We start from the raw sequence: 15,044 nt of genomic DNA on the forward strand, positions 1-15,044 counted from the left end.
TTAACAGTGTCCAGAAGCGCTGTCGACTTCTCTGGGCTCGGAGGCCTCTGGGATGGACCATCACACAGTGGAAATGTGTACTGTGGTCAGATGAATCAGTATTTCAGGTATTTTTTGGGAGGAATGGACGCCGTGTGCTCCGGACCAAAGAAGAAAAGGATCATCCAGACTGTTACCAGCAACAAGTCCAAAAGCCAGGGTCTGTCATGGTATGGGGTTGTGTCAGTGCCCTTGGCAAAGGTAACTTGCACTTCTGTGAAGGCACCATTAATGCTGAAAAGTACATAGAGATTTTGGAGCATAATATGCTGCCTTCAAGAAGATATCTTTTCCAGGGACGTCCATGCATATTTCAACAAGACCATGCAAAACCACATTCTGCACACATTACAAAGTCCTGGCTGCGGAGGAAGAGGGTACGGGTACTTGACTGGCCTGCCTGCAGTCCTGACCTGTCTCCAATAGAGAATGTGTGGCGCATTTTGAAGCGCAAAATGCGACAACGAAGACCCCGTACTGTTGCCCACCTTAAGACTTGTTTGCAGGAAGAATGGGACAAAATTACACCTGAAACACTTCATCACTTGGTGTCTTCAGTCCCTAAACGTCTTTTAAGTGTTGTGAAAAGGAATGGCAACATTACAAAGTGGTAAATGCTTTACTGTCCCAACTTTTTTTGAAATGTGTTGCAGGTCTGAATGACAGTAAAGGATGCATATTTACAAATGACATGAAGTTGACCAGACAAAACATGAAATATTTTGTGTTCATATTGTCTGCAATGAAATACAAGTCAAAGTAAATTTAGAAATCACTTCTTTTTTTCTTTTTTTGCACATTCCATACTGTCCCAACCTTTTCTGATTTGGGGTTGTATATCGCCGTCAATTTGTTCGGTCACATCAGTGTTTCGTTCACCAAATGTTGTATGAGGACTGGATTTCACGCTCTTTCTCTCTCATGTGTCAGCCCGCAGGAGCCCGGAGGACGCTTAAAGAGACCATTGTGTTCTCCGAGTCCGTGTCTGCACTCGCTCAGAAACAGGCCGCACGATTTGACCTCCTACTCCCAGAGGATGCTGGGTAATGTAGTCCACACATTGTGACAACGACAGATGACAAGAATATAACCCCCAGAAATATGATTAAAAGAATAGCTCAATGTAAATGTTTCCAAAAGAGGGCTAAAAAATATTGAGAGGTTGATTAAGTTAGAAATAGAAATATTTGCCATCACTCCTCCTTTGTTGTGTTAGAGAAACTCACACAGCAGTGTTAACTAGTTTTCTGAAATGTAATGGCAAGGTAAGCAAACATATACTGTTTTAAATGTTAATATCTGTGAAAACACATCATCACAGTCTGTGAAAAGAGTCCATTATCCACCAGTCCATTTAATCCTAAATAAAGTAAACTGTGAATGTGTAAGACTTACGATTCATTAGTCAAGGTCAGTAAACTGTAAAATGATAATAAAATATTATAACACATGCCAGTTTGAAATATGAAGCGGCATAATGGACTGTTTTTGTTTGGCTAAAATCATTGCACATTTAAGTTAAAATGGATCAGTAAATAACTAAAAGATGGATCATGTTTTAGGGCTAGTTCACTTCAATGTAGAGCTGCACGATTAATCGTTAAAAAAATGTGATCTCTGAATCACAGCGAACATTCAGATCTGTGTTCTGATCTAAAGAGAGCCGTTGTCATGTATAGATCAGGGATGGCGAAAACTAAACATTTTCTTGACCGACCACCGAGCCTCATTAGCCGGTTGAAACCGGTTAACCGATTAGTTTAAAATATGCTGCGCTATTTGAAATAACAGCCGCAAGCCGCGCCTGCAATTTCGCAACTCTGTCGCATCTCTTTATAATCTCTCAGCCGCTCTCTCTCACACACACACACACACACTCACTGTCCCGGCGCTGCCGCCTCCCTTCCACTCACGTAAATTTTTTAAAATCCCCTACAGCGCCTAACATGAGTCCTGCAAACGCGGCGCCAAGGAGCATGTTTGTAATCGATAAACAAATGGCTCCTTAATTTCGAAATGGTTTGGGTACAAGGGGATGGCGTTGAAAATAAAGGCATTTGTCTAGCGTTATGAGCTCATTTGAAACATTGCCGTGGCTCGTTTAAGAAAATGACAGCTCCGAAGAGGCCGCTTTAGTTTGAGGTAGTGCTAACAATAATAAAGAAAGACGATGATCAACACCTAATGTGTTACCACTAAAAAATGTAGATGTAATATATTTCCAAATGTAAGCCCATCTTATGCGGAATGACGCTTCATACTGCCGTCTGCCCTGGCTCTAACCTCGAGTGTTTACTTTTTGCAAACCTTGTGAGTGCGCGAACCCAAACGCTGTGACCTTGCGCCAAAGGTTTTTATTGGTTTATTAAGTACAAACAGGCGAGTTATGAAAAATTGAGTGTGAGGGATTTGTTCACTTCACACAAAAAGATTTTGTAATGAGACGGCTAACTGTGGTAGCGTTTAGTCCACTGTCTATAATAGCCTAATTTAGAGATCACTTTTTTTTTTAACGGACAACTTTGATCGGTTAGCGTTGATACGGTCAACCATCGGTCAAACGGTCATCGGTTAACATCCCTAGTAGGGCTGTTTCGAATGCCATTTTTTGAGCTTCGAAGCTTAGGTGTCAATCAATATCGAATATTCGAAGCTTCGGTGGGTGGGGCTAAATATATAATAATAGTGTCGGTATGCATTTGTATCATCTTTCATGACTTCACGTTTCACTCTTCAGCATCGTAAATGTGTTGCGGCAGACCCAGTGGAGTGCAGTGTTGCATTTGGTGCAATATGATCAGGTGGCACACATTCTTTAAATATTAATAAACATTTAATAATCTTTTAAATAGAACAGTTTCCGGTACGCATTACACGGTCAGGTTTATGCCCCGAAAACGGACAGTGCACAAGTGATACAAAACACAAAGTCTGTTGAGAGCAAGAACTTTAATAAGGTATTAATAACGAACCTTTCTTTAAAACAAATGAATCCCAAAACAGAAATTAAATTAGTAACACCCAGTGATTTCAACGAACTGTAATAAATAAAGAACACGGTAGCATGCTTATAAACAGTTGAATAAGAATAAATGAATTGTTTTTAAAATGACACAAAATGTAATATCTATTACAATTAGTTTTATTCTATATAAGGGATTTATTTTGTCTTATTCTGACTTTTTGTTAATTTAAATCTTTAAAATGCACGATGCTTTTATTGAAAGCATGTTGCGGTGCTTTTTATTTATTTATTATTATTTCAAGCATGAGTGAGAGAATGAGTCCGCGACGGAAGTCACGTGTTGAAAAAAAAAAGAATATTCGAATCTCAAAACTGAAAATCGAATGCCACCTCACCGAACGAATATTCAAATATTCGATTGTTCTAGTACAGCCCTAATCCCTAGTATAGATAGCTTCACAAAGTGTCTTTTTAACCACACGGGATCATTATTTCTGTCTTACAAACATTCAGATCATCACAGAAGTACTGGGATAAAAGTTTATAGTTTGGATATAAAAACTGACATCGAGCAAAATAGAGCAAATCACATTTAGAGAGTCATTGAATCATTCACGCAAGAGATTCATTCAAAAACACTGATTCATCCAGTAATGAAACCATGAAGTCTTTATGAGCGAGTCATTGAATCATTAAAGATATTCCTTAAAAAACACTGATTCATCCAGTAATGAAACCATGAAGTCTTTATGAGCGAGTCATTGAATCATTAAAGATATTCCTTAAAAAACACTGATTCATCCAGTAATGAAACCATGAAGTCTTTATGAGCGAGTCATTGAATCATTAAAGATATTCCTTAAAAAACACTGATTCATCCAGTAATGAAACCAGTGAAGTCTTTATGAGCGAGTCATTGAATCATTCACTTAAACAATTTTTTTTTCATAACTCATTCACCTTTTTTTAAATAGACTGCAGCAATGAACATTGTGTCAGAACTTCTAGTAAATGACATGTTATTTTGTTTCGTTGTCTGTTCAGAATCGTGGGAGAATTGTGATCTGTTTGAAACAAAGAAATTGTGATTGTCAATTTTATCCAGAATCGTGCAGCTCTACAGTCAGTGCATGCGTTCCCTGACGTCTGACAGATATACAACAAATGTGGAAGCACAAAATAAACTTGTTCAGCTTTATTTTTTCAAACACAGACTGTTTGTTCAGTCAGTTTTTAACTTATATATTTATCATCAAACAAGCTATTAAAAAATGATTACACAACCAGCCAGTGATATGCACTAATAATGTAAATCACCATTAAACAAAAGTACTGTAGTATGGCACGCTGGAACCAATAAGTGAGTGAACCATAAGTAAGAAAGGTTTGGGTTAATCAACCGAGAGTCTGAAGTTAACCCCTCTTTCAGGAATTTCTCCCAGAAGCCTCAAACATTCAGTTTTCAAATGTCAGTGTCAGCTCTTAGGTTTGGATAGAAAAGAGTAGCTTGGACATTTGGTTAAACTACTGCTTGTGTGTTTTTGGTGAACTCTTCTTCATATATGAATCACATTAATTAAATGTACACACACATTAATTAAATGTACACACACATTGAGCTCATGTCTGTCTGCCTGTCTTCAGCTTCCTGGAAGGAGACGAGGATGAAGACACATGTACAATCTCTCAAGATGACATAGCAGATGCGGTTGACATCACTTCTGGATCAAAGGTGAATTATTTTAGAAACGGCAGCAAGGCCAATAATAAACAGAGCTTGTTGATTAGTTAAGCAAGAATGTGATGCCAGTAGGCACTTTCACACAAACAGCCTTTACTCATGTGATCTAGGGCTGGGCGATATGGCCAAAAAATCATACCTCGGTATTTTTTGGTTGAATAGCGATGCACGGTATATATCACGGTATTTTCTATCTATATGGATTTTTTTTTTAAAACTGTATTTAATTTAATAATTATTTCACATCCTGCCCAGTGATGTCCTAAAAACAATGTTGATATTGAAGGCTATAAACAAATACAGTGAATGTAATGTAGGCTATGCAATATATTGTGTGCAATACATTTGCCCGGTTTAGTTTGAAATGCTTTCTTGCACCTTCTGAGTTGGTTTGTTTGAGTGATCGGAATTAAATACGTCTCGAAAGACTCTCGGAAGGCATTTAGGCCTACTCCTGGTCATTTCGCAATCAGATAGATACCTGGTCAGAGAAAACGAATGAAGGAACCAGTTGTAAAAAGGCCATAACAAATACAGTGATAAAGGCCATAAATAAAGGCCATATAAACAAATACAGTGAATGTAATGTAGGCTATGCATATATTGTGTGCAAAAAGCGGGGGGTTTAAAAATTCATAATTTTTTTTAATTCACTAAACTAAAAATAAAAACAATAGCATATTAGCCTATATTTGATTACTCCATTATAATGGTCACTTTCTTAAAAATATACATACTTGTAGGTTTAAATTTCCACATATGGCACATTTATTGTCCAACAATAAATATTTTAGCAATATGTATATTTTAGTCTGAATCTGTTTGCCGCGCATATATAAGAATAGTCCACCTGGTCATTTTACATCCAATTTACCATGTTTAATGTGTAAAGGGGGTAATAATGAACTTCATTGATGGAGGATTTCGCTGTTGATTTGGGGTTAATATAATTAATGTAGAAATATATATTAATAGCTTCAGCATTACACTGCTGGAATAAGATTTCTTTACAAGTCTTTTATGCTGCATTTGTGTCCTCAGACTGAAGCCTTTCATAAGCGTGTCAAATCGGCCCCTCATCCCAATTAATTTATATTCAGAAGCACAGATGAAAGCTTGAACATGAATGCTCTTTTCTGCTCAGATGTTCCAGTGATAGATGTGCTGTATTATGTGTTGTCCAGGAAACTCTTCTTCTGTTGTTGGTTTGATCCAGATAACGCCACATGCAGCAGTGTTGCGAAATTACCAAAAGAGAAATGATTCAAATTAAATGTATTACTTCTTTGGACATCAAGGAATAATTGAGTGTTTCTGCTTTGCAATTACACATTTGTTAAATATGACATTTATAAAGTGAGCAAGCATGTGTAAATGGTAGTGTAAAATAGACCAAGCACCGTTCTCATGTCTCGCTGCAGTCGGAGATTCGCTGTATTTGGTCTGTTCTAGTACACTTTAAAAAATATTGTTGGTTTAACTTATGAGTTTATTGAGTTTATTGAAATTAAAAATGTGAGATGATACAATGAAGGAAATTGGTTTAATAAATAGAAACTCAAAATATTATTAGATCTGAACCATCAAAAATGTGGTAAATCAATTTGGCATGTTTCACTGCGTCATCACAAATAAAACACAATTACCCAATATGCTTACAAAATTTGAATAAAGGTTGGTAATTCTCAAAAATGTTCATTGTATAAACTCAAATTTAAAATTTTAGTGAACTCAAAAATGTAAGGCAACCAGGTAACTTATTTTTTAAAATATTTTTTTACAGTGTAGGTTTTTCTTTTTCTCTCCCCACAGTACTTCAACTTGCATCTCTCCCAGTTTGGGCCGTACAGGCTTGACTACAGCAGAAATGGACGGTATGTGCTAAAGGATTAATGCATGTATTCTAGTTCAGAGCTCAGAGTTGATGTACTTTTATTAGCCTGACGTGGTCATCCTCAGCTCTAGTCAGAATATGAGTCTGATGCTCCATTGGGCTGTGATTATGGGGCGTGTTTCAACCCAACCAGGAAAGACATCAATTGGACAGACCTACAACCAATCAGAGCAATGAAGTGACGCATTATCGAATGTCAACAGAGCTCAACTGCACTGTGTTGCCAAATCTGCCAAGTTTTCAATGTATGCAGGTTAAAGCGACTATTTGATATATAGACCCATGAGTGCGAATTTTAGCAGGCAACCTTGCCAAAATAACACCCATTCTACCCCCAAAACGGCATTTTTTTCCCGGAGAACAAGTTAGCCTGGCATCCAGGCTAATGCTTCATATTAAAAGGGTCAGTAACAACTAAGTGTCTGATAATAAAAAGAAACCCTTAGAAATCAATTTTTCAACCCGTGTCAAATTAACTTGTTTATTAATAAATGTTGAGGGAAACCACTCTCATGCACTAAAAAAAAATTAAAATCCCGTTATTTAAAAGTGGAGCACCTGGTCTGTCATTCATAGCAATGTTAATATCGCACGCAGGTAAAGGCCCTCATGCAAATGTTCCAAAAAATGACAAATGAGCTGTTTGTTTTTTTTAAACTTTTTATTGATCAATGAATCCTGAAAGTATCACAGGTTCCAAAAAATATTATGCATTATAAATGTTTCCAAAATTGATATTAATTCATCATATGAGTGATCATGTGACACTGAAGTCTGGAGTAATGATGATAAATTCAGCTTTGATCACAGGAATGAATCACACTTTACTATATTCAAATAGAAAAGTTATTTTAAATTGTTAAAATGTTTCACAATCTAACAGTTTTTGCTGTATTTAGGATCAAATAAATGCAACCTCAGTGAGCAGAAGAGACTTCTTTCAAAAAGAACCAAAATAATACAGTTTCCATATCAGTTTCCTAGGGATTCTTACCATTTAAATACCATAAATAATCTTAATAATCAAAGTCAGAATAAAATTATCAGATTTGAAAGGAAAACAAGTCATTAGCATGCTCTCTGTTCTTTTTCTTTATGATCTCAGGACATTTACATCAAGAAATTGAAAATATGTTAATTATAGAGGTAAATTGCATTTTGATATATTTATATATAACAATATTTGTCTGCAACAGGCATCTGCTATTGGGTGGAAAGAAGGGTCATGTGGCCTGCATCGACTGGCAGTCCAAAGACCTGATGTGTGAGATGAACGTCATGGAAACGGTCAATGACGTCAAGTGAGTGCACTTTCATTAAGACGCATCTCTTGATTTTAGGGCTGTCACTAACGATTATTTTGGTAATCAACTAATCTATCGATTGTTCTTACGATTAATCGAGTAAGCTGATATTTCTTGTGGTAATAAAGATAGAACTAAGCAAACAATAGACTTTAAAATGACTTATAAACTAATATTACAACAACAAGGCAATAATATTTGGTTCATATAAAATATCAAAAACAAGTAATCTGATGTTTTATATAACAACCTGCATGATATAATATACATTATAAACTCTTGGCTTATTATAACAAATGCCTGCAGAGGGCGCCAGCGGGCTGGTGTTAGACTTTACAGCAGATCAAATCCTGGTTTAATATGGGCTGGTTGTGTGTTTTAGTTTTTCTGGTAATCAAATGAAGGCAGTAACACCACGGGAGTGTGTGTGTGTGGTGAATGAAACCGCATGTCTGCCCTATTTATTCATTCACACAGAAACACACAACTTGTAGGATTCATATTCAAATGGTCTTATTGCTGTTTAATATTCACAGACACTAGCCCATATCGCGATGTGATTTAAAGGAACACGCTGACTTTTGGGGACTTAAGCTTATTCACCCTATCCCCCGAGTTAGGGCTGCTTTCACATCTCTAGTTTGGTTCATTTGGTCCGAACCAAGGGCAAACAATTATACATTGTTGCATTTTTCAGCTTTTTTGGTTCCTTTTCACACCACACTGATTGCTTTGGTCCGAACCAGTCGAAACGAACCAAAATGCAGGCACGTGACAACATCCACATCACTCATTGGCCATGGCGTATTTACTAAACTGCTTTTCGATTGGTCAGAATTTACGTGTGGGAAAATTCCAACAGAAGAGGCAAAGCCAGCAAACTATAATAACACTATGGAGAGACGACTGCGGGCTGGTTTTGTCCCTGACCATAATCTACTACACTGTGTGTATTTACCACAGTATCAGGGTATCCGCGGGGTCTTGAAAAGTCTTAAAAGGTGATAAATCAATTTTGGGAAAATTAAGACCCTTATAAAGTATTAAAAAGTCTTATCACGGCTTTATAAAGTCTTAAATTTTGAAAGTATTTTGTTCAAGCTTTGTCAAAAGAGATTGACTCCAAAGAGTATTTATGAATGAATATATTTATTTTCATCCCCATAAGTATTAAAAAACAACGGGGCTCTCAGTCTGAGATCGGCTCGGAGCGCGCGTCAGGGATGGAAATTAGCACCGCCACCAGCCAAATGCAGCTGAATTTGAGTTGTGGCGGGTAAACTCGCTTCACCTAACAAGCTGTTTCACCTCTTTGTAAACTTTGTTCAGTGCATGCGAGTGCATTTTCTCCGTCATCGCTTGCGTGAAGACGCGCTGTGAGACTCGCGCGCTCTGTGTGAAAATCTGACGCTGTGCATCATCCGAGAGCGCGCGCTCGTCTCACAACGCGCAAATATTGAGTTCTCATTCAAGTCTTGCGCTTAAACGGACAAACACAAGAAGTATGTCAACATGTCCATCTTGATGAGTATCCTAGCAGACATAGTCTGAATATGGCTCAAGTGAACTGTATAGTATGCACAGTCGAGAAAGACGATCATATCCCTGCCTCAGGTCTTAAAGGCGCAGTAGCCTTTACTGCTGCCGGAGTGATGTCCTTATATTTAGTTTGACATTAAACAATGCTCTTGATTGAATAGCTTTTGTAAGTTTAATAAGGATGAATATTTCATTTAAACAGTTAAATATGCTAAATATGTTATTTTTTGATTACTTTATTCAATTTCTGTACCTTTCTCCAGGCCAGTAGGCATGTGCATTATTATTTAATGTACACGAGTGAGGTCGAGTTAAACATTTTAGTTTGAATTTAATTTTTCGGTTTTCGGCTTTGGTTTCTTCTTTTTTGGTTTCGGCCAAGAATTTTGATTTCGGTGCTTCCCAATCCCTACTGACAATGTTCTGCTCAGTATGTTGCAACACACTTCAAAGATGCCAAAACGAATAGTTTCATTCTTGGGACTAAAAACCATAAAACTGGAAGCCATAAAAGACCACAAATCATTGTGAAAATGTCAAAATGAAACTTCAAAATTTCATTGAGACTTGAGATTAAATAAACTGCCGAAGTATTGTAGAGCTTGTAGTATTAATTTTCACATTGTCAGTTAAAAAAAAAAAGTGGCTGGTAAAAACATTGAGTGGTAGACTTTGAAAAAAGTTAATTTCTATCCCTGGCGAGCGCTGTCTACAGGTGACGTCATGTATTTTGCAAAATGCGCAGTTAGGTGATGTGTCGCCCTCCATATGCCGCAAAACAGATATGCAATATAAGCGATACAAAATTGGCCTACGATAGAGATTTTAAGTCTTCATCCGACTACAAATGTTTATTAAAGGTTTGTTGCCGATTAGAACTTGAAGTGCGATGAGGTCTTAAATATTTTGAGAAGTCTTTAAAAAGTCTTAAAAAGGTATTGAAATTAACTTCAGGATTCCTGCATATACCCTGAGTATGCAAATACCTTTCTATAATGAAGCGCGGATGCGGCATGAAAACAATGCACTGCAGACGGCGAGCGCGCATCGCTCGTCACTTCAAGAGGAGGCGTGCATTAATTATTAACTCTTGACATGCTCATCGTCCGAAAATATTGCCAACGATCTATCAGGTAATAATATCATGCACACAATGTCAGCGCAGCTAACTACGGCAGCTGGTTCAGTCCAAAAATGATCAGTACTTTTGCAGTTGGTTCTGGTCGAGGTCTGATCACGTTCTCATCACAAACGAACCGCTCCAGAGTTCGTTTGAAATCGTACCGAGACCACCTCTTCAAGGAGGTCTCGGTACGCTTGTGTGGTCCGCTTTTGGTGCGCACCCGAGTGCGATCGCTGCTTTCAGACCTGACCAAACGAACCGCACCAAAGAGGGAAACGAACTCTTGTACGATTCAACCAAACTAAATGAGGCAGGTGTGAAAGCACCCTTAGATAAGTCCATACACACTATTCACTTAAAGCTTTTACTCTTAAACACAATGCAAACGGTTGATTGCAAAATTTGCATTTGACTTTTTTCCCATTTTCTATTTTTAAAAAACTGCCGAAGTCTTTGTTGACATGGTAGTAGAGGACTATGAAAACGCTCTCAAAATTAAATAAATAATATACTGCAAACAAATTATCCTTCATCTATCTCTCTCTTCTCCAGTGGTTTGGGCTAATCCAAAAGAAGTGAAAACAAGGGGGGTGTTCTGAAGAGACCCCCGTTAGGAATTAGTGCTTTCCACCTGATTACAAATTAACACGGCAAAAAATCGACCAGTCAGAATTTTGGTCGAGCCAGAACGTATCGACTGGGACTAACTAGTAGGGCTGGGTGTCGATTCAGATGTTTCGATTCAATTAGATTTCGATTTTCAGTTCTCGATTCAACTCAAATGAATATAGATTTAATACAAATACTATAGGTATTTATAAAAAAGAACAGTGAACATAAGTGGGTAATTAAAAAGAAATGAAGAGCCATAAACCTGTATGTTAAACTTTTTATTTTAGGTACACTTGAGTACATTAAAACAGAACGCATCTCTATATTTCAAATCTATAAAATTTTTATTCAACTTTATTCTAAAAAACTTATCTGAGAAGTATTTTATGGATGTTTTGATATATTTATTCTAAAACATAAAAAGGATATTGGATGATTTTTTTTAGCAATTTTCAGTACACGACAAGCTCTTCTTGCGATTTTGCCGCTTGCATTGTGTGCATTTACTTTTCATACGTGAGAAACTCGTTCATTATTTTTTTACAGTCGATGGTTAAAGGGTTAGTTCACCCAAAAATGAAAATTATGTCATTAATTACTCACCCTCATGTCGTTGGACACCAGTAACACCTTCGTTCATCTTTGGAACACAAATGAAGATATTTTTGTTGAAAGCTGATGGCTGAGAAAGGCTTCAGAAAGGCCTCCATTGGGATTCAGTACATTCCCACTGACCCACTCACACGACCCATAAAGGCCCTAAAGACTTCGTTACAAAGTCCATCTCACTACAGGGGCTGTACAATAATTTTACAATGCGACGAAAATAGTTATTGTGCGCACAAAAATCAAAATAACGATATAATCCACCAAATTATTGACGTGAACTCGACGCATGCGCGAGAATATGACGCAGCTCCGCCGTTCGAATCATACCCTGCGTCCCAATTCGCATACTATCCATCCTAAATAGTATTCGAAAATAGAATTAGTATGTCCCAAATCGTAGTATGTTGAAAAGAGTATTCCAAAGATTCCCGGATGGTTTGCTATTTCCGGTCCGAATTCACAGTATGGATCGATGGGCACTCTAACGGCTGATATTGCCCACAACCCATTGCGAGTTGGACGAGGATTCGATTAGAACTACAAACGCGGATAAAAAGCGTTAAAAAACTACAAACATGACGGATGTGCGAGTTCGACGGTTAAGTAGAAAAGTTTAGATAAAGGGGTTTGAGTGACCAACTATCAATATTTAACCTGACAAAAATATATTTATTCAGTGTTGTCACATTATATTTCACCCGCAGCAGCATTGAGAACTTTTGTAATGACATGTTTGGCCATTAACTTTTAAATGCATCATTATATTTAAACTGTAAACACATGAGGAGAGTCTCTGCATTAAAGACCCACAAACGGCAGATCAACGAGCGGCTACATTTCTCTCCGATACGGTAGGAGATTAAACTGAATGTGGAGGATTTGAACTGTGACGAATCTGACGATGATTGACAGGGCAGATAAACGGTGACGGGATGCACGTAACTAAGCGACAGAGTCCGTTAAAGATGGCGAAGTAGTATGTCCCGAAGCTTGCATACTTTTCTGCTACACACTCAAAAGTATATACTTTTTCTTCACAAAAAGAGTACATACTTTTAGGACGTAGTATAAGTAGGCGAATTGGGACGCAGCAATAGCGAATACATGACCCGGAAGAGGAGGAGCGCCGCTATTGCGCGAGTTCACGTCCGAGACCTACACGGACGACAATATCTTGGCAGATAAAGTCATTATTTCGATTTTTTTTGCGCACAAAATCTGTTCTCGCCGCTTGGTACAATTATTGTACAGCCACTGTAGTGAGATGGACTTTGTAACGAAGTCTTTAGGGCCTTTATGGGTCGTGTGAGTGGGTCAGATGAAATGTACTGAATCCCAATGGAGGCCTTTCTGAAGCCTTTCTCAGCCATCAGCTTTCAACAAAAATATCTTCATTTGTGTTCTGAAGATGAACAAAGGTGTTACTGGTGTCCAACGACATGAGGGTGAGTAATTAATGACATCACTAACCCTTTAATTCCTGGACATGAGTAGTTGCCGTGCTAACGGACAACAATACCTTAACATGCTGACTTAAGTTGACTGTGGACTAACTATTATTTGAGGAAATCTCTTTATAATATAAGCTATTAGGCTTTGAATTATTGATCCTGCGCTGTATATGGACTATAATTTGAATATGTCTATAATGGCTAACTCAAGTTTGATCCTAATGCAAGGCAAGCATTCGCATGTGTGTGATCTATTTTTAGCAGTTGTGTCCTCGGCCGTGTGTGTGTGTGTGTGTGGTCACATCAAATGGTTCTGCAGATTTTTAGTATTACTACAGCGTTTCACCTCAGCATTATAAAAGGCGACAATGCCTAAACACTGAATGGATAAATGATGTGTGCCTCTTGCTCCTTTGTAAGATCACCCACGGCAAATGGGTGACATCTAGTGGAGAAGACTAGTAATTAGATTTACGTTAATCTTATGTTCAATGTTAGCGGAAATAAATATGGAAAAAATCGATTCGTGGCCTTTGAGAATCGATTCTGAAATGCCCAGATATTAAAAACCGATTAATCAAAAAATCGATTTTTTTGCCCAGCCCTACTAACTAGTAACTATACACATCGCATGTAAATGGGAAAATGTTGGTGTTATTTTGTCACTTATTGAGCAGTTGTCTAGATGGAGCCATTTACCTCCAGTCTTTGTGCCAAGCTATAGCGGTGGGTGTGTCAGACAGAGTTATGGGATTCACTGAGATGAAAGCGGTTTGTATGGACTAGAGATGCAACAATACAGTTAAGGGGGTCGCACACCCCACGCGGAGCTCGGCGCCGCGTCTCAGGTATCGCACACCGGAGGCGCACATTCTATACGCAGTAATGTGTATAACCTGGTAAATCCAGTAGGTGGCAGCACAAGACTGAACGTAATCAAGAGAGGCAAACGCTACATTTACCTGCGCTTTATTATTTTGCTTCACTGGGGTTATTGTGTGGAAATATGGCACAACAGAGCCAAAAAAAATATTTAAAAAGGCTACGTTTATTAAACATTTCCCCCAAAAATGTTTAGACTTTATTCAAGCTGTTGAACTCAGAACTCAGTGTCTTGTAGTAGAGGGTGAAATCAGTATACCTCAACGATTTGAGGGAAATATAATAAATAAATAAATAAATAAATATAATATACTTTTAATATAAAACCTTGTAATGGCGCTCTGTGGCATGGCAGGATTTAGAAAAAACTTCCTGAGTCGCCGCGGACAAGCGCCGAATGCCGCCACCGGTGTGAAAACAATGTGTTCGAATTTTAAAGAAGTGGCGCGCCGCCGAGCTCCGCATCCGGTGTGGGACCCCCCCTTTAGTCCACGGTTCAATACATACCTCGGTTTTTAACCACGTTTTTTTCGGTTCGTTTTTTTTTCTATTCTATTCTTAGGCGACAGGAACAGAAAAAGGTTAAGGAGAAAAGGTTTTTATTGCAATACTCTTTCTTTATTTGACTTAAAAGACATGAAAACCCTTACTTAAACTTAAAATTTTACCTAAAAACGCTTGTACACATTCCTAGTGTATTGTATAATATAAAATCAATATATATAAAGATTTACAGTGGCAGCTCAGAGATGTACAGTTGCATTTAAGTATGAAATTGAATATAAATGTAGGCTAAAATTAAAACTACATAGTCTTCAATATACAACATTTAATGTTGTCTTTTTTATTAACATCATTTTAGAGGTGAACTGTCCCTTTAAGGAC

The 15,044-nt window shown here is 37.7% G+C and overlaps 1 protein-coding gene across 1 annotated transcript in view; it reads left to right on the forward strand.

The window, feature by feature from the left end:
• The window catches only part of wdr46 (WD repeat domain 46), a 35,206-nt gene that overhangs the window by 3,864 nt on the left and 16,298 nt on the right, over positions 1-15,044 (forward strand). The window contains exons 4-7 of the mRNA XM_067412438.1: positions 970-1,082; positions 4,649-4,736; positions 6,558-6,619; positions 7,836-7,940. Of these exons, the coding sequence (XP_067268539.1) occupies positions 970-1,082; positions 4,649-4,736; positions 6,558-6,619; positions 7,836-7,940 (368 nt within the window). The remainder of the gene's footprint in view (positions 1-969; positions 1,083-4,648; positions 4,737-6,557; positions 6,620-7,835; positions 7,941-15,044) is intronic.

The sequence above is a fragment of the Pseudorasbora parva genome, chromosome 13 (assembly GCF_024679245.1).
Source record: "Pseudorasbora parva isolate DD20220531a chromosome 13, ASM2467924v1, whole genome shotgun sequence".
NCBI lineage: Eukaryota > Metazoa > Chordata > Actinopteri > Cypriniformes > Gobionidae > Pseudorasbora > Pseudorasbora parva.